Below are 21146 nucleotides of genomic sequence, written 5' to 3'. Positions count from 1 at the left end.
TTTATTACATGTCGTCTGCGCCAAGTCGTTGTATCTCTCTCTCTCTCTCCTATATATATATATATATATATATATATATATATATATATATAATTCTTAATACCATCATTTTTTTGAGTTTCACACAAATCATTTACCTTCAATTAAACTAATCTCTTTAGATAATCAACAGAAAATAAATGAACATAATGAAGACAATGTATTCATGGCAAATAAAATATCAGGCTATTTGAATCCATTTTCATCTAATGAAGATGGTTATTTTGATTTGATTACTGTAGAATTCAAACCAAGGTAATTTATAAATTTTAACAATTTAATCAATTAATAAATATTCAATGTTTTAATAACTCGTTTTTTTCAAACTCTAAATACAATAGGCTTGACCACTTAGTCCGTTGTATTCAACGCAGAACCTGATACCTATATGCATCGGTTCAAGTTGATACACTAGTTTAAGTGTAAGTAAATAAAATGCTAGAGTAGTGTAAAAGTAGTCACAGCATCTATGATAATAATAATAAAATTGTCATGAACAATATAACACAAGAAATAAGGAGAAAATATGATGGTAAGTTATCATAAAATGAATGAAAGTTATCAGCACTAAATATTTCAGAACTAAAGAAGTTTCTTGTGGTGTTTGAATGAACTAATGATCACTTTGTACTTGTTGAATGCTTGATTTCGAATTCTAAATACAGTACATTCGGTTGTGGTTATATGGTACTTCTTGATCCGATTACGTTATTTCTGAGATTCTTAGTTCATACTATAATTCAAATATTCCTAATCAGCATATTTCTGTCATATTTTTATGCTTTAAACCTAATGATCATGCAATATAGTTGCTCAAATCGATTTGCTTAGAGATGTAATGAACATATAACTGCCAGAAAATTGAAATTCAAATATTTATTAACTAAAGCAATCAAATTTCTAATCTCACTGACTACAATCATTCGAAACAAAGTGGTGAGATATAAATATTAATAGATGTAGATATCATAATGCTAAAAAAACACTAGAAGAATTTAATTAACGTCAATTACGAATCATAATATAAAGAACTTATAGAGGTTGTTTGAATCACGAACTTATCTTAGTTTGACCACTGTTAAACACCAGAAACCACTGAACATCTGTTTCATCCCAATATATTACTCCATAATCATATACATCCACAACTCGACCTGGGACCAAATCGTGATGAAAACTTTTAAAATTCCACGACTTCCCCAAACCGCCTGTGTTAATAATGACCGCCAGCTCACTAATAACTAACCAAGAAAGGTTATTCTAGGAATTTAATTAAGAAATCGTAACTGGCGGAGTTCTAGTATACTAAATGTTTGAAAATTATCCACTTAAGTTAATAAAGGAGGATTGTGTGATATTAATTGATAATACTCGGTAATCAAATAAGAACTTTTCAAGGTTGAGTATTGAATACCACGTAACGTCCTTACGCATTTTTTTGGTATTTTTCCAAAATCAGAAAATCTATTCAATATGAAACTATATGGAAGTTTGAAGGAATTTTGGGTGAAGAAGTACAAATGATCAAACTTACTGGTACCGGGACATTTAATGAATATTACCACACATTTTACTAATGATAATACAGTCATTTAAACAAAAATTTGAACAGATTTTTATATACAACTGAGAGACAAAATCATATGGATTCTTTCTTATTTCTTAGTTTTTGATAAAACCTTCGTTTATTCTTCTTCATATCTGTTGATAAATCTTTTAATAAGGTTTATGATCAAATTAAATAATTAAGCTACATTTTTTCGCATGTAATGTTTATATTCAAGCATACAGTATCTTAATAAACTGATGACAATCCTGGTTTTTTCTAAGTACTTAAAGATTTACTCAATCAGGGGTATAATAATTACGGGATGGCAGGGAAGATTTGTAGCTCAGGTAGGTGATTTCGATGGAGTTTTGAGCGAAACTATAATTGATGAACGAGCCAATCAGAAGCGTTTGAGGGATTACAAGGTCACAGCTCCAAGTTCAGTACCTAATGCTCACGTACGATCGGTTTACAACGAATTTTAGAGAAGACGTGATAATTGAGCTGCTAAAACAGATGAAATTACTAAGAAGTTCCTTTATTTGTCACTACGGTAATCAAATGATTGTTGTACCGTGTGCAGACTACCGTGATGAGATTATCTTTCGATATTATTTATGGTGTAGGAAGACGTCTGCTCGAACAGGAACTTTCTTCACTTCAGCTGTTAAGTGGTATAAGTATTGTAGAGATATATGTACAATAAAAATCGCATGCTTACACCAGTCGTTCGGGGGAGTTGTGAGAGTCGTTGAAATAGACAAAACAGTAGTCAGGAAGTAAATATTTAACAGAGGATATAGTATTAAAGAAGACTGGGTAAGTGTCACTTCCATAAATATACCTCACAGGTCCTTGGAATTTACGAATGTCAACCCAAAAGGGACATTTTCAAAGGGTCAGAAACCGACAGGCAACGACAATAATACCAATTATGCAGGAATATGTGCAACCAGGCACTAAAATCTATGCAGATGATTGGAGAACATACAGACACCTGCATAGCCTTGGTTATGTGCATCATGTCGTTGTCCACAAGCGCCATTTTGTGAACTCTACAACCGGAGCGCACACTAGCAATATTGAAGCTATGTGGTCGGGGCTGAAGGAGGTTTTATGACCTTATCATGGCTCGATAGGCCTACTATTATGTAGTCATATGGATGAGTTCCTCTATCATATGCATTACGATCTCCGAACCTCTTTCAAACCTTGATAAATTTTTGAACCATGTAACAGAAGTGTATCCACTTTAATTCTTTAGTTTCGTATGACATATTTTTACTTTAGACTAACTGTCTTCTGATTGGCTAATATTTATCAAACTCACTTAAGATTCGTTCAAAAGTCGTCCATAAATGATAGTCTCACCGAGTTTTGTTCTCTGAACTGAATGGTTTGGTCTTGGAGCTTTCATCGTTATTCTGAACGACATCATCAGCACAAACTTGACGTAGAAGTAAAATGTTCGAGTTTCTCCTCGAATTGCTCACAAAATAAGTGAAAAGTAAAATTGATTTAATAACTTTTCCACGAGTGGACTTAACTTTCAAATAATCTATAATTGTACTTTAACTGTGTAAGTAGCCTAACAGTGACTTTTTAAAAATAAGACTATTTCACTAATTCTGAAATAATCTCGAATTGTTCATCTTCAAAGGTATTGTGAATTAAATTCTAACGGTTATTCAGTATTTTCAACTTCCGACAAAAAAAAAGCGAATTATAGCTAAAAGTATTTCATCAATCTTCGAGTACTTCAGAATTACTGTAAAATATTTATCTTAGATTAAGTTACACAGTTATATAATTTTCTATCATACACTATGAATATCAGTTCACAACTTCATAGAATTTGGTCAGAAAACAAACTAAATCACTTAATATAACTTTTGTAATTTTGTTTGTTTCTAGTGAACTATTAAATTGTTATCTACTTTAAAATACCTATCAAAATATTGAGTCCTAGTTATTTCAAGTCTGAATGTGAACATCTTGGTTACTATGTAAGTGATAATAAATTTCACTAACTAGTGAAAAATGTTTAATGATTAGATAGATCAGGCTTTAAATGGGATTTAAAAAATAGCTTTATATATAAGTATGTTACTACCATCGAAGTTGATATGTTTCGTTACTTACTTATTCTATCTTTTGATGTTTACTCAATCGCGGTAGATATTAAATCTTCAAGTTGGATTTTAACAAAGAATCTTATCAGTAAATACTTAATAATTAAAAATTATGTTAATAAACGTCACGTATGTGTAGAATAACTACAAATATTAATAAAATAAACCTTAATACTTGAGATATTCAAAGATTTTCTGATAAAAGTTCTTGTTAATAGTCAAGTCAGACTATTAAAACACCTAATGAAGTTAGATATTGATACCATTGGATGTAGCCTCACTGGTCTAGTGGTTAAGCGCTCGCGCGCGAAACTGATAAGTCCTGGGTTCGGATCTCGCGAGGCGGAATCGTGGATGAGCACTTCTGAGGAATCCCACAATAGGACGAGTTGGTCGTGTAATGCTTCTAGGTTTTCCATGGTAATCTACCTTCAATTGACTACTGAACGCAACTATTAAATTACTATAATATCCACAAAACCCCTTCTGATACTTGTTGAAAAGTTGCTACTGACAGTGCTACTCCTTATAGTTAGATCTAAAACTCCTGAATCCAATCTCATTTGTCATCCTTTGAATTATTGATTAACATATATATGACTGTAGAAACTGAAGAGTTTATTTGTTTATATATCTGTGTCTTAAATGTTTTTTTGTCTATATACTACAAAACTATTTTAATTATGATACAATAGAAATATATCACATTTTTGTATATTCAAAAGAAAAAAACCTGGGGAAGTAACATACGAGTTTTCTTTCAGTATTTCTAAGATTAATAATATTATCTTTGACATTTCACTTGTAATGTCGGTTGCTTTGCTAAGCCCATATACCTTATTCTAGCTTTCCGGCAGGCCAATCTATTCATTCTACTTGAGTCACATTTTGACCTTATTAATTATTCGCTTATCAATCTTGGCTGTTTTTATATGAGCGTATATATGTGTGTGTACATTACTTAACCCATTCATCACATGTCTGTGACCCATTTTTGTGTGACCATAAATATTGATTAACGCTTGATTAAATCGAGTTGGTTCACACACCTTCTCCGTTGTTCATCATTTCGCTTCGCTCTTTTCTCTTTCCTTCTCGGTTATTTTGTCCGAATCAAAGATTGTATGAAATATACTTATTCGAAATTCATTCTCGTATTTGACTTACTTAATTCCGTTATTGACTAACACGATTTAAGTCGATGATTATATTCGAGGATAAGTGACATACATTTCGACAGTAATCATTCAATAACACTGATTCATACGATCTACTTGGAGTCAGATCCCGGGCCACTAATTACTTAAAAGTACTGCATTAGGCACAAATTTCTTTAATCCCTTTGATAAATTTCGATAATGCAATGAGAAGATAAAGTTTATCAGAATTATGTAATATATAATGCATAAACTTTAATAGTCGATTCATACATTATTATTGAGTCTATTGTTCGTGTAACATTAAGTATTTGTACCAGAAATAATCCATTTAACAATTCACAAGTTAACCTACTCTACTAACCTGATTTTTTACTCAATAACTATCCATTATATATGATTATTAGGTATGCATCAAATATGTTACAGATTAGTACGTTATTGAATTAGATGTCAGCAGGTCACAGAAAACTCTGATTTTATGTTTTCCGCTACATAAAACTTTTTATTTAGTCGTTTACTTATCATCGAGAGAATTGACTGCGTCCAAAGAATTTGAACTCTCATCATGCATTAAAATGGTTAGTGGGTTTTATAGAATAGACATTTTGGTTAATATTGGTCTTTTTTAGGACTGATATGTTTACACACTGGTTTAGTCAGCAGTAACCGATGTTACATTGTCTCCTTCAATAATCTTAATGTTCATTTATTTAGACTAGCAATTTTACCGATAAAATTTTATCAACATTGAAGTTTAATTATCAATGACTGTTTAATAATCAATTCTCATGTGATATAAACAGTTATTACCTCGTGGAATGGATGAATGCTTGAAGTCACTAACTTCTAGTCTGAGCCATGTTGACAGATGCAGACTACTTGGTTGTGGTTCGCGTGTCTATTGAAACCAATGGCTTGAGACTCTTGGTGACATGGCTCAGAATCTATCACAATGGTGTCGGTTTATACACTCTTTGTCTTCCCTTAAACTATGAGATTATAATTGCTTTATATCTTTCTTTCTATGAACTAATTCTTTCTTCCTGTACTATATCCTTATTGCAATCTTTCTTTTATATATTAGCACCACTGAATGGACTAATTCTATGAATCTGGCGTTCATCTTGTCGTACTAATGGGATATGGCAACTTGGACCGATATACATATGTGCCTGGTCCTACGTTGTAGCGGACTGACCGACTGTACTGCTTAGCAATACGTTAAATTAAACCAGGAAAGTATAACGTGAATTTTTTATGTAGATATTTTAAAAGATTTTGTTTATTTTACGTTTTACTATTTTGAATTATAAATAACGTGTTTATTTAAGCAAATTTCTATAAAATGTTGTTAACTGAAGTACATTTATGAGTGACCTCATAAGGGTAAAGTGATACTAGTAATGTTTACACTAACTGTAGTAGGCAACTAATACATGTGATATAAATGAGATAAATTGTACTTTAAATGTTATTTATCATTCAAAATGGGACGACTTAAGAAGATAGACTACTCATAATTCTTTTGAATTTTCTGAAGTTACTGTAGTTTCTAATCACTAAGTGATACAAGTTTGAATTATTAATTATTATTTTCAGAAGGTTTTGTGGAGATTTTAGTAATTTAATAGTTGAATTAATGAGTCAATCGAAGCTAGATTGCCATGGAAAACCTGGAAACACTGAAATGTCGTCGGAAATCCACAGCAGTGCACATCAACGCTGGAGACCGATAGGTCCTGGGTTCGAATCCTGAGGGGTTAGATCGTGGTTGAAAGAAAGCTGAGTGCTCAAACCAAGTATCAGCTCATGAATTCATTGACTGTTAAAGTAAGCCGTGTTAACATGTACTGAATATCAAGTTCTGGTTAGCACGATTACCACAACCAATAGTTGAAGACGTCGGGTGACTCAATTAAGAATCGACCTAAGTGGCACAGATACTTTCACTCTTCCTCTTCCTTTCTATCATGATTTTTGGCATTATCTCATACTTTGTATTTCGTGAACCCATTCTTCCTTCTCGTGCCATACGGCCTATGTCTAATCTTTTGTACTAACACTGATAATACTACTGCTCCTACTATGCTGACATAGTGCGGCAACTTTAATCGATGCACATATGTTCCAAGTTGTACACTGCTCATGATTAACTAATTGTCTGATAGTTTGTTAAGGAACTATAATGGCATATTTTCGTGAATAGTGAGGTGCTAACTTGGAAAAACTCCCAAGACATCTGACCTAAGCTAGATAATGAACCACTGACTTACTAAACGAGAAGATAATTAGATTGTTCACAGGATTATCGATGCTTAAGTCTCATTATTTCACTCGTTATTTGAACAATTATTTTACAGATATTTTTTTCAGATGTATACAACACTGAGGATAGCCCACGTTTTAAACAGCAGGAATCATCTGAAAAATCTATGAGAACTACATTAATATTGAATGTGGTTATGCTAGAAATGAACAATTGCCATAACCTTTAGTACACTCTAAAAAACTTATATATATTTGGTCAGTAGCTTAGAGTGGAATCTAGGATGAGCATTTCGTTCTGTTTGAGACTCTAGCTGGATGTACCTGAATTCATGAGTTAATTTTCATGATGAGGCTCAAATCCAGCATCATAAGCTTTAAATGCCTAAGCGTTTTTTCACTGAGATATTGAGTTCAGATAGACAATAACTTGTTTAAATAGTATGTAAGCATTATTAGGTTTTTGTGATTCTAAGCTATTGGCTGGATGAACTCACTAGTTCATCGGATAACATGTTGACGTTTGAATTAGAAGGTATGAGGTTCGAGTATTTGTATGAACATCAATACTGGGATGCAGATAAATCCAGCTGACTAGCCCGAAGTAGAACAAAACACTCATCCGGTAATACATGAATCCTAGATCACACGAGTTACCCCCTATTCTTTCTGAATTGTCTCAGTTAGGCTTCCTGTATCCAAGCAAGTCCTATAGACACTTGATAACTGGAAAAAGTCATTTTTATGGGGAGAATGTATATTTACTTGGTTAGTATGACTTCATAAACCAGCTAATACTATGAAGTACAACAGTAAATATTGTTCTTATTAAGAAAAGTAACGTATGGCGGTATTTAAGAACAAAAATAAGAATAAGACAGAATTGATCTGAAAGTTGGTTTAATCTTAAATCATAAGAAAGATGTTAGTTAGTTATGATGTCGACTAGTTGTGCTAAATATTGAGGGGCTTCAATTTAGATAACATTTGGACGATATAATGGTTTAATAAGCATGATTAGCAACGAATAATGATTTGTCTCCCAAAGCAGTTCCCATATTTCCTTCAAATTTGCCAACTGCAGCAGCACCATTTGCCTAGAAGATTGAAATAATTGTAAGTTAGTTCGTGTATTCAATAAGAGCATTAATAATAAACTAATATGTGTTAAAAACACTTACACAAAGTTGAAATGTCTTGTAAAGAATGTTTTACAAAACCTGTTTATTTGGATTATTTTTTAACAGAAATAAAAGAGTTAAAATACGAAAGCGTCTGTTATTATTTGAACATTGTAATAACATGTTAAAAAGCCCTTAGAAGTCATCTGCATTATTTGCGTTCCTGTATCTTGTTTTAAAGATCACAATGAGTTATCGACTTCAACAAAAACATTAGCAGTTGACATTGAGCAATTCATCTTATTGATGAATTAAAAGGGGTACAAAAGGTACTGATGAAATCTATTATCAACTCCCAACAACATTTATATGTGTTGGTAGTTCTAGGACTTGAATGTTTCTTCTACCTTTCAAAAGGGTAAACAAACTTAAATGTGGAATGAAACCAAACAGTTTTATTAAAACCAACATAAACAGATGTAACAGTAAGCTCATATATTTACTTTGGCCAATTTCAATAGCTCTTCCTGAGCCGCATGAACATTTTCTTTCTTTCCCTTCCATGTGGCTAAAACTGAAGCCTGTAGAGCACGACCAAAACTAAAAGTGAGTGCCCATGGCTTTGGTCCCGGAATCTTGTTGATTTCGTTCAGATTTTTAGTAGCGTCCAATTCTGATTGACCTCCAGATAAAAATGTGATACCTAAAACCAAAGAGTTAAAAACGAAGACATTTGATTGTAGTCCACTGTGGCTTGTTCAAGATCAATTAACCAAAAGGTAAAATCATACCTGGGACAGCTGGAGGGACTGTGCGCTGAAGGGCTCGCACAGTAGCTAGAGCATTTTCCTGCGGTGTGTAAGCTTTTTTGCAGGCCTGTCCAGCAGTGACCATATTGGGTTTTAAAAGCGTTCCTTCCAAATAAACATGATGATCGGCTAAAGCCTTGTACACGAATGCCAAAACTTCCTCTGTTACTCTTTGAGCAGTTAGTAAATCATGATCACCATCAGGAAGCACCTCAGGTTCAACGATTGGTACCAAACCATTCTAAAATTTACAATGTTTGCAAAGAATCATATTATTTGAAGCTCTTATACCATGCAAATAGAAATAATTAAAGTAACTCTAAATAGATAATAAAGATGAATTATCGAATAATTTGTCAGGGTATGAATATGATTAGAATTTTGAAATAGATCATATAACCTTTGATGCCACAGCAGGTCAATGTCCACTTTCCACTACTACGTCTTTAACAACCTCACACCTCCACTGAGTCTTTTGAACGATTTTTCTTTACAAGGAAGCTCTTTAAATTAAAATCACACTTTACTACTAGCTTTTATTATGACTAAACCACATTATAACTGTTCTTAAACTCAAAGAAAAGAACTAGAAAGAATAAAGTTAAAAATTTATTACTTAGACGTTTTTTTAGGAATCGTAAAGCAAAACAGAGCTTCAACTCCTAATCAGGCCCGAAAATTACGAACTAAGGCTGAATTTCAATTCGTAAACATTTAGTGCATGAACCAAAATAAAACACTAGTGTTAATTATGTAGCGGTGGTTTTTTATAACGATAATTGAAATCATTAAATAGTTTTAGGTTTAGCATTATGGAGGGAATATATGTAAATATTGACTGTCCAAGAAAGATCCAAACTGCTGGATCTTTTTAGACAACAAAAATAGTTTGAAACTAGTATTGAACCTGAGATTTTTCTGTCGACCAGAAAAGAGAAATTAACTTACAGCTAAGACTCTTAAATACTTTTTATCTACAACAAACGTTCATAAATAGTAAATATTGAGTATTATTTTATTTGCTAAACCCATAAGTAAACATCTGGATCATAAAGACCTTTCTTCAAGTGCTTATCAGGAGCTCCTAAGTTTTTAATCTTCCACCCATCGTTACTGATAATGGTGGTCTCATCTCATAACGCGTCCTACATATGAATAAGGCACCACCACAAATGCATTTTCGCACGGTATTATTAGCTCTGGAAATGTAGTTTTATTTATACTATATCAAAAATAGTGCATAATTTTTTTTCTTCTTAATAAACTCTAAATAACTGCCGCGAATGGATGATTTGCCTTAGCTGTATCCAAAACAAAATGATCTGATATGTACAGAATTAATAATCTGAACTGATAAAAGATAATCTAAAATCATCATAGTTTGTATGACATAAAACTTGATTGGGATTTTAATGAAATGGGGATTTAAGACCCGTAGATTATAGTCGGTAAAAATAATGAACTTGCCGACGTCGACGAATATACTTTATAGTCTCTCTCTCTCGTGGACTCTGTGCGAAAACAGAACTTGTATTTAATAACAGAAATACTGAACAGTCAGTCGTCTACAACGTAAAACCAGGCACATATATGCATCAGTTTAAATTACTGTACCCCATTTTCACAACAAGATGAACACCAAATTCATAGAAGCAGTCACTTTAATGGTAGTAATATATAAAAAAGACTGCATATAAGGATATGATACATGGAGAAATAATTAGTTTGTAGAGAAAAGTAGAGTGGTTTTAATATCAAAAGTGTACACATCTGAGCCATTGTGGTCGATTTTGAGTCATGTCACCCAGAGTCTCCGACCACTGGTTACAATAGCCGCGCAGACTCCAACCAAGTAGTCTGCATCTGCCAAGACGTCTCAAACAGATATACGCATTGTTCCTTAGAAGTTGACTGAATGTCTCTATGGGTACTAAAACGGGCTAGGTGTATATCAATAAACAGTTCAATGTACTATTAAGTTCTGCGCCATGAAAATGATGTCTGTGATCGACCACTATTAAAAGATTATTTTAGGTGATCCAAGGCCTCATACGATGAGAAAGATAAAAGGTGAATCTCAAGCTAACATCAAGTCGTAGAACGATAATTTAAAGACAAAATTAATGTCAGATAAATATATCTCGATGATTAACGGAACTGCAAGGATAATATATCTTCTCTAGAAATATTCAGCATTATAATTTTGAAGTCATTGGAAATCAGGAGCTTATGAACCACAGGTGACCGCCAAATGATGGCTGCATGTCCTCCGGCCTGAAAGCAAGGCTTGTCAGAGCTCTAAAAAATACAAGTCTCACTGCTTATCCCCAACAAATATCAGACGTTATTTCATATATAAGGTTCTAACAATCTGCCATTAAATCACAAAATGTATGTACTAGAATTAGTCTGGTGAGTGAGATTTTAACCGGCAACGCGGCTTCTGGGTATATTTTTTTAATTTTTTGATTGCTGAGTAGAGCAAGTCAACATCCTTTTATATTTTACTAAATTTTAAGACGCCATCTTATTTCCCAACCCTTAATTTTTACCAATTATCCAACTGTTAACATACGCTGTTTGTCAAAAACTTACAAAAGAATTTTAGTGAATAGAATGTTTTTGTATGATGAGTAAACTAACCTGCTGACAGATGGAAGCATAACGTGCAAGTACATTGGCATTTTCGAGCATAGCTTGATATGATGGTGTGTGTGGAGAGATCTTCAAAACGCAACGCCACTTAGCAAAGCGGCATCCAAGTTTATAATATTCAGCACAGCGTGAAGCAAGATCATCAAGACCCTGAGTTGTTGTCTCATTATCTGTGCCTGCAAGTGGAACAACGCCTTTGTCAACCTTTATTCCTGGTATGATGTTCCGTTCGGCCAGTAGAGTAGGAAGAGTCTTTCCATCGTCCGACTTTTGATGAAGTGTTTCTTCAAATAATATTACTCCAGAGATATTTTCGGCCAGTTTGTGGTCAGCACTAAAAAGTAGCTGGCGGTACAGACGACGATTTTCTTCGTTATTTTCAACGCCGATTTGTTGAAGCCTTTTACCCATCGTGGCTTTTGAAATTAAATTAAATGGAAATTAAGGCGGAAATACCTGTGCTTTCGTCAGCTGCTAGAATTCCTTTACCAGGAGCACAAATAGCTTGAGCGATTCGGCGTAGGTCATTCTCTTGAGCTTCAGTTAAGTAAAGATGAAAGCGTGACATTTTATCACAGTATGATGCACCTAAAATTTGCTGATTCAGCTATCCAGAATGTAAAAAGACCTACTGTAAAGAAACGAACTGGTTACGAACTTTAATCACGTACACAACTACTTATGGTCAGAGTACAAATGGTTAATATACCTTTAGCTCACTAAAACAAACAGTACAATAGTAGCTCTAAAATCAATTGAACGCTTAAGGAATTCTTTATTCTTAATTACTCTTATCATCGTTTCCTTAAAAACATTGGATAGTGGTAAGGAAATTTAATTCCATAGGTTTGTGTTAGTATGTTAGTAATACCTAAGGTTGTTATGCAATCATTATCTACTTGCTGCGGATATGAAAGATTTCGGAAGTTTATGCTCGCATATTCAGCTGGTCACTATTTATAGGACGTCGTTGTACAGGAAAACAATGAAAGTTGCAGATGAGCGTGGTCACTATATACTGAAATAAAGCTTCCGAAATAACAGAACCTAGTAGCAAAGTTTTGTAGGGCCAGTTAAATGTCACTGAGCCCTAGCCAAATCATCCGGCAGTTGGATCACTGAATGTCGAACAGATCGTCGCTCCCTGCCAAGGTCATGTACAAAAACGCGCATTAGTTAATCGTATGCCATGGACTGGCCCATGCAGCAGTGGTCTTACTTTCGCTTGTATCTACCTTAACTAATATATTTATGTAATAATGCCCTCTGTGTTGTACAGTCTTCAAAGCATCTGTGGTACCTTGATACGTCAGTGGGGTAGTCCACGTAACGTGCTAACCACGAGGTGTGACTTCGACATTAGCTAGTTTATCACACCATTCACGTCTAACTCGAGTAGGCCTCCAATCATTTCGACACAGATCATCTACGTTGGTGATTTACAGTTTTTAACTTGTACAATCTTGAAACTGAAGTATTTAATTGCAAATCATAGTGAAACTCACTGAAGTAATACCAAAGAATTTGTTCGAAATAAGAAGCTCTTGCTTCGAGAGTATTTTTCAGAGTCAGGTCATATTCCTTTTATATTTAAATAATATAACCAATCTGATTTGTCTGTCAAATGACATTATTACAAATCAAAGACTTCGTCCTGCAAAACGTGGACGTCTGAACGCTTTTGGGAGAGTTAGGGAACTAAAGCCCTGGTTGAAAGGTATTTGAACGAGATTTGCATCATAAACATCTCATGTCTGTTCTGATTATACGACATTTCAAACACTGGGTAATCCAAATAATGGATTGAACTGGAAAGTGAATAGCAAGCGTTAGGTGTTCTTTACTTTTATTTTATTAATCCATGTGGTAGGCCAAATTCAACAATGGCAAACAAAAGGCGACTGAAGCTCAGTGGACTTCAGTTATAGAGCTAATTTACTGGTGTGACGAGGATGATGTGCTTGCATATAAATACTCCCCAATCGCACAAGCTTGGTGTTATTAGAATGTCGTTCATGTAATTTTTCAATCAGGACCTCAGAATGACACTGAGCGATATTGCAAGTGAATATCGGCGTCTAACAAATCAGCACTGTTTGGAGAGTGAGGAGTAGTCCTTCAGCACCATGCTGGCATTCTGGTGTATGGGATTTTGTACGAACTTGTTCATTCAAACAACACCGTCACAGGAAGCGTAAAGCCATTGTTGATAAAGATGGATTCCGTCAAATGAGGAAACTGAATCGGTTACCACACCGGTTGAAAAGTAATAGATGGCCTGCTTCTAAATCCTGTACAAATTCCTTGAGCGTAATCGCGTCCTATCAGAACACAACCTTAGGTGGAAGAGAGTTTGGGAATAAAATTGGCAGCCGACGTGTGTGGTTGACAACACAAAAGCCTCGTACAGTGTGTCATAGCTATCCGAGAATCAACAAAGATCCTCATTGAAGGAAGTTTGAGGACGATCAACAAACTGATGCGCAGTATGCGCAATCCAATCTAATCCTAATAAATCTAAATCGTGTCGATTTGTGAGATAACAAACATCTGTGAATTTACTTCCCACGAGTTGAACGTTGCATATAACCTCTCCTGTCAACTTCACTATGTCTCCTGAAGCATTTCGAGCGACATGTTCCGTCGGTCGGATACGTGGGCATCCTAACTTATGCCATGTGTTCTTTGAGATCAACGTAACATCAGAGGCAGTGTCTAATTGAAGTCGCATAGGTTTTTCATTTACTAATAAATTTACATATTTCCGCATACTTTTAAACCCAACTTTGAAGGTTGCAAACGTGGTTTTAATTAGACTGTTTGATCGTTGCTTCGAATTTTCACTACGATGTTTAGGCTTGCGTTTATTTAACGAACAATGATATCCTTTGTGGCCAATGCGATGACATTTGCGGCATTTATGATTCTTAAACGGACAAAATTTTGCAAAATGCCATGCTCCGCAGAACCAGCATGGTGATGGGGGGTTTGGCAGGTTGTTTCATGCTTGTACTGTTTTGTTTCGATGATTTTGAGGATCGGAGCGCATTAATTGAACCAGAATCGGAGGGTTTAACCTTCTGTTGCAGCATCGCGGTATCATGCTTGAGATTTAGTAACCTCTGACATTCAGTTGTGACCATTTGTAATGTCATATTTGGTTCTTGTTCAATGCGTGCCAACATCCTGGTACGGACATCTGCATCTTCTGCATTCTTTAGACCACATATGAAAATCAAGCATTTAAATTAGTCCTCTGTGATGTCGTTTATTTTGAAGCGTACGCACTCTCGATTTACCTTCCCATCATACGTGAGGTAATCGTCCTCTGGAGATTTCGTTATTTGGAAACATTTATAGCGAGTATTAAATAATGAGAACTGTTCGTCGAAAATATCAGATAGAATCTGGACTGTGTCTTTGAATGATACATCTCATGGATTTTGTGGTAAGATAAATTTCACATATTTATTGTATTCCTGTGTTCCAAGTCTTTCTAACAGTAAGCGGACTTTAGTTGCGTCGTCAAGATGTGAGCATTCGACGCGGAAAATATCTTCACAACGGTGAAACCACGAACTGAAAATGACACCAGCTTCGGGATCATAATGGAATTCAGAAATAGAATTTACGATGCTTTCATACTTATCTGATTGACAAGTTGAGGACTAATGTAATGAGAGCATTCGCGCCAGTGCATCCAAAAGCTTCGTTTGATTTGCATCATTTTGTGGTTGCTGCATTTGAAGAATAGTTTTGAGGTCATCCAATGATACAGACATTTTGTTCTGGATCAGTCAACATAGAAAATTTTAAAAAATCTACGTCGCCAGTTGTTATGACCTTAAATCGCTTTTACCCCGTCGATACTTGGTTATGACTAGACCTTGATCTGTCTAGTCTAGATTATGACCTTGACGCGATAGGCTGAGCGGCTTAGCCTTGAGTCTAGTATGCGTTAGTTCGAGATGGGATAGAGAGAGAACTATTCTAGAACCTGATTGGTTGGCAAGCACGCAAGTGAGAGAAGACAGGACAGTTGGAACACTGAATTCTGAATTCTCTGAATTCGGATTAGTACAAAAATGTACATGAATAAATAAGTGCATATCTTGACCACGACGTACGATAATTTGGAAAAATACAGTTATGCCCGAAACAGGGAATTAGGGTAGAAAATAAGATGCAAAATATTATGTTTGAATTACAATATTTTCGGAACAAAAAAGGGTATGGCAGTGAATGTTATATAGAACGAAAGCTCATGTTATGTAGAATAAAATAGGGACAAAAATGAATATAAGTGTTTTACAAGGTTTGAATGAAATGAAGTAACGTCCCAAGAAAATAGCTTTCGTAGTTGCCTGGGCTTCTTATTTCCCCGTTCACAACACAGTCTAAGTCGAACATCCCAGCTGTTGAACGGAAGTCAACTGATGATCTGGTCGCACAGTCTACCCCCAAGATTGTCCGTCCGGTCATCAAAGAACCAAGGATTCATAAACGTGCTTCGACCCCCAAACAACAAGGTGCTAAACGTGAACGCACTGGAGAACCTGGGACAACAATAACGGTTCGTGATGACTCTCTCATGGTCATGAACTTCAAAGACAACCCTGACCTTCCTCTTAGTTTGCAGGACAAAAATGATAGGATGCTCTGGCGAGAATTGAACAAGAAACTTGGATTTCTAAGAATAGAGCCTTTGACAGTCACACGGCTCACTAGGGGAAATGAAACTAAGCATCAAAATCACCCGAGGCTACTTCGTGTAACACTTAATAATGCTACCGACGTAGAGGATGTCTTACTAGCGAGTCATTTACTGAAGTCAGATGGGAATGTAAGAATACTGCCTGACATGCCGTATTCTGAGCGCAATCTCATCCGGAACATCCCCAAAGAAACTCGCGATCAGTTTTTCCGAGGGAGGAATATAATGGTACAAGGTATACCGGAAAATACGGACCCTACTCAATCAAAGACTGACATCAGGGAATGGAAATTCATCAAACAATCCTTGAGGCTCAAAAACCTACTGACTCAGCATGTGACGAGACTAGCCAAGAAGGATGGTGATCTTAGACCCCGTCTAATGAAGATAACCTTCCCATCTTCCCACATGGCGGCTGCAGTTCTGGAAGCATTTCGTGCCAACAGACGTCGATTGCCACCTGGAATCCACGTGCACCCGGATAGACCATACGAAGCTAGGACCAAACACAAAGGCAAGTTGGAGCTGACCATTCCACTTGTGAACTGTCTAGACGATAAAAAAACGTGCAAAAGACAGGGCCTATCACCTCGGCAAACCTCATATAGGTGGGCTACCTGTCCATTCACATAAGGCTCATACAGACAAACAGGAAGAAGCTCACGCGTTCCAAATTGAAAGCATAAACTGCTTATATATGAACGCTGCGAGTCTACCAAACAAATTGGATGAATTACGTGAACTTAGCAATTCTAATAAGGCTCACCTGATAGGAATATCTGAAACCTGGATATCTTCTCAGTTCTCGGACCATGAGTTAGCATTACCTGGGATGTCTTTGTTCCGCAATGACAGAAAATCAGGATATCGGGGCGGAGTAGCTGTTTACATACGTTCTTGCTTGGAGGTGCATCAAGTTCATAACCTCGAGTTTAACAATCTTGAGGAATATATATGGTGCGCTGTAAGATTGTCTAGTACTCCGAGGTGTCTAGTCGGAGTCATTTGCAGGAAGCCAACTGCCGACATCGAGTGCGATAGTCGTATGCTGGAGGGACTATACCGCTCAACTCGTCTTGGTTTCACACACATCCTGATTCTAGAGGACTTTAATCTCCCTAGAGTCAACTTCGCGGAACATACGTACACTGCAGGCGACAACTCAATTGAAGCTCGGTTCTTCAACCTCATCGATGACTTGGGATTGTACGAAAATGTGAGGTCGGCAACTCGTTGAAGAAACAGTCAGACGCCATCGCGCTTAGACTGTGCATTCACAAACGAAGAATTTCTAGTTGACAATCTCTCAATCTTAGCTCCTCTGGGAAAAAGCGATCATGACGTCATAGCCTTCAGTTTTGTCATCAAAACTAAGCCAAGATATCCCATCAATAACTTGCGTTGGAATTTTAAACGGTTGAATGTGCCAGCTCTACAGGACTATTTACAACAGGTGGTTTGAGATGTTCACCCACAACTCGACGTGGACGGTCATTGGGACTTCTTACTGCACACGCTTTTACGTGCTATAAACCATTCAGTTCCTCAAACAGTTCCCAAAAGCTGCAAGCCACCTACAATAATCTAGAACCGTACCCTTCGCCTGCCTAGCCGCAAAAGGCACAAGCGAACTGACAACGACGGAGCGTACAAGCAATATAAACATATAAGGAACATATGCACGAAGGCTATAAGAGAAGATAGGCTTCAGTACCAGACAAAGCTTATGGACAGATTTGCCTCTAATCCCAAAAGCCTATTCCGTTATGCAGCCTCTCTTCGTCAAGCCAAAACTGGAGTTTCTCAACTGCTAGGTCTTAACGGCCCGACCAACAACGATGGCGACGCCGCTAACCTTCTGGCTGAACATTACTCCCAGACATTTCAACCGACCGATATTAACTTTACTGATGACAGTTTCGTTTGCAATTCCACAGGACTCTCCGAAGTGAACCTAAGCGCTGACTTGTTGTTCCAGAAACTGCAGCACTTAAGATTTTACACATCTCCTGGCCCGGACATGGTCCATTCCGCCATACTGAGGTAAGCAGCCTCAATCTTAGCAACGCCGTTTAGCGTGATGTTCTCACACTCGCTGAGTCGAGGAAAACTACCGGAAAATTGGAAGTTGGCTCACATCACACCAATTTTCAAAGGAGGTCGACGCAGCGAACCTTCAAGTTACCGACTGGTGGCTCTTCTCTCCATACCCTCAAAAATCATGAGTCCCTGATATTACTTACTTACTTACTTACGCCTGTTACTCCTAATGGAGCATAGGCCGCTGACCAGCATTCTCCAACCCACTCTGTCCTGGGCCTTCTTTTCTAGTTCCATCCAATTCTTGTTCATTTTTCTCATGTCTATTTCCATTTCTCGGCGTAATGTGTTCTTTGGTCTTCCTCTCCTCCTTTGGCCTCCAGGATTCCATGTGAGGGCTTGTCTTGTGACGCAGTTGGGTGCTTTCCTCAATGTGTGTCCTATCCACTTCCAGCGCTTCTTCCTGATTTCTTCCTCCACTGGGATCTGGTTTGTTCTCTCCCACAGTACGTTGTTGCTAATAGTGTCCGGCCAATGGATCTGAAGTATTTTGCGTAGACAATTGTTGATAAACACCTGTATTTTCTGGATGATGGCTTTTGTAGTTCTCCAGGTTTCTGCCCCATACAGTAGAACTGTCTTGACATTTGTATTGAAAATCCTGACCTTGGTGTTGGTTGACAGTTGCAGTCCTTCATCCTGTTTAACAATACCCTGTTGAAGACTTTTCCCAGTATTGAGAGAAGAGTTATGCCCCTGTAGTTATCACACTTGCTGAGATCGCCTTTCTTCGGTATTTTGATCAGAAGTCCTTCTTTCCAGTCTTTTGGTACTTGTTCCTCATCCCAAATCTTATTGAAGAGAATGTGGAGTATCCTTGCAGTTGCCGCTACGTCTGCTTTTAGTGCCTCTGCTGGGATGTTGTCCGGTCCTGCTGCTTTGCCACTTTTGATTTGTCTGATGACCATGCTGATTTCTTCAATTGTTGGTGGGCCAACATTGATTGGGAGGTCCGTGGGTGCTACTTCGATGTTGGGTGGGTTCAGTGTGGCTGGTCGATTCAACAGTTCTTTGAAGTGTTCTACCCACCTGTTTTGTTGCTCTTCAATGTTGGTGATTACCTTGCCTTCCTTGCTTTTCACTGGTCGTTCTGGTTTGCGGCGATTTCCAGAGAGTTTCTTTGTCGTGTCATACAATTGTCTCATGTTTCCTTCTCTTGCAGCCTTTTCCGCCGTCGTTGCTAAATCTTCCACATATTTACGTTTGTCGGTTCTGATGCTCCTCTTCACTTGTTTGTTTATTTCCGTGTATTCAGCTTGTGCCTTGGCTTTTTCTGCTCTTGTTCGGCTGGTATTGATCGCTGCCTTCTTGTTCCTTCTTTCTTGAATCTTATCCAGTGTATCAACAGTGATCCATTCCTTGTGGTAGTGCTTCTTGTGACCCAGGACCTCATGACATGTTGAAGTGATTGCCTCTTTGATCCCCTTCCAGTTGCTCTCCACAGTAGTTCCTTCTCCATTGAGTAGATCATGAAAGGCCTGGAACCTATTGCTGAGGACTATCTTGAATTTGTTGAGTTTGTCAGTATCCCGAAGAAAGGCCGTATTGAACTTTTGTGATATTGTCCGCCCCGTTGTCCAGTGCTTCTTGAGTTTCAATTTCATCTTGGCGACCAGTAAGTAATGATCTGATGCTATATCAGCTCCTCTCTTGGTTCTCACGTCCTCTCTAGTCCTCCTGAACGTTTTGTTGATGCAAATATGGTCGATTTGGTTTTGTGTAGTATGATCCGGTGAAGTCCATGTGGTTTTGTGTATGCGTTTATGTGGGAATATGGTGCCGCCTATGACCAGTTTATTGAAGGCACATAGATTTGCAAATCTCTCACCATTTTCGTTTCTTTCTCCCAGTCCGTGTCGTCCCATGATGTCTTCATATCCAGTGTTGTCCGTTCCAACCTTGGCGTTGAAATCTCCCATCAGAATAGTCAGGTCCTTTTTTGGGCACTTCTCGACGATTGACTGCAACTCCAGGCGGAGTTGAGTCCTTGATATGCGATGGTATAAATGACTATTTACTGTCCTTAAATTCCTTCTCACCCCAACAGCATGGTTTCAGGAAGGATTACTCTTGTATTACCAACCTGCTGACTGCGGTTGACAGATGGACAAGCACCCTCGATCACAAGGGGAAGGTTGATATCATATACCTAGATTTCTCAAAAGCTTTTGATAAGATTGACCATACATGTCTTATCAATAAGCTCAAACGATTGGGTATCAGACCATCTCTAATCGATTGGCTCACTTCATACCTGAAAAATTGACATTTTAAGGCCAGGGTTAATTTCACTTTATCTCAGGCTATGGAGTGTCCTAGTGGGGTCCCCCAGGGCCCAGTATTAGGGCCTCTTCTCTTCTTGATCTATATAAATGATCTTCCTCAACAGGTAACGTCAGACCTATTACATTTTGCCGACGACGTGAAACTTTGGTGAGAGATACGCAACCAAGACGATATACAGGCACTTCAGGAGGATCTGACTCGACTTCAAAGTTGGGCAAACGACAACGGACTTACCTTTAGCACTTCAAAGTGTAAAGTAGTCCATATGCGACATGTCGCAGACTACAATAATAACTTAGGTAACTCCTCTCTAGTA

At 37.0% G+C, this 21146-nt stretch overlaps 2 protein-coding genes across 3 annotated transcripts in view; one reads left to right on the top strand and one right to left on the bottom strand.

Annotated features, from left to right (window-relative positions):
- Positions 1–3125, top strand: part of DLEC1_1 (Deleted in lung and esophageal cancer protein 1) — a 77208-nt gene extending 74083 nt beyond the window's left edge. For both annotated transcript variants that reach the window (XM_051215662.1, XM_051215661.1), the window contains exons 27-28: positions 162–294; positions 1499–3125. In XM_051215662.1, the coding sequence (XP_051066193.1) occupies positions 162–294; positions 1499–1616 (251 nt within the window). In that variant the 3' untranslated portion in view covers positions 1617–3125. The remainder of the gene's footprint in view (positions 1–161; positions 295–1498) is intronic.
- A 3071-nt stretch (positions 3126–6196) lies between these two features.
- On the bottom strand, positions 6197–12701 carry MS3_00007394 (uncharacterized protein). The gene is made up of 8 exons (XM_051215660.1): positions 12630–12701; positions 12520–12601; positions 12363–12475; positions 12187–12328; positions 11719–12146; positions 9058–9316; positions 8770–8969; positions 6197–8242 (listed from the first exon to the last, which is right to left on the bottom strand). Exons 4-8 carry the CDS (start codon positions 12296–12298, stop codon positions 8150–8152), a joined length of 1092 nt encoding a protein of 363 aa, XP_051066191.1. The 5' UTR covers positions 12299–12328; positions 12363–12475; positions 12520–12601; positions 12630–12701; the 3' UTR covers positions 6197–8149.
- Between the last annotated feature and the right edge of the window lie 8445 nt (positions 12702–21146).

This window comes from Schistosoma haematobium, chromosome 4 (assembly GCF_000699445.3).
Source record: "Schistosoma haematobium chromosome 4, whole genome shotgun sequence".
Lineage (NCBI taxonomy): Eukaryota > Metazoa > Platyhelminthes > Trematoda > Strigeidida > Schistosomatidae > Schistosoma > Schistosoma haematobium.
The sequence above is the reverse complement of the archived record's forward strand: the minus strand, read 5'-3'. Positions and strand labels throughout refer to the sequence as shown.

Excerpts from the sequence above, each read along its gene's own strand:
- MS3_00007394 (XM_051215660.1), bottom strand. The coding sequence starts at position 12,298 with ATGTCACGCTTTCATCTTTACTTAACTGAAGCTCAAGAGAATGACCTA. Across the intron at positions 12,147-12,186 it reads AGCAGCTGACGAAAGCACAG|CCACGATGGGTAAAAGGCTT; the intron begins GTATTTCCGCCT and ends TAATTTCAAAAG. Across the intron at positions 8,970-9,057 it reads AGTCCCTCCAGCTGTCCCAG|GTATCACATTTTTATCTGGA; the intron begins GTATGATTTTAC and ends CTTTGGTTTTAG.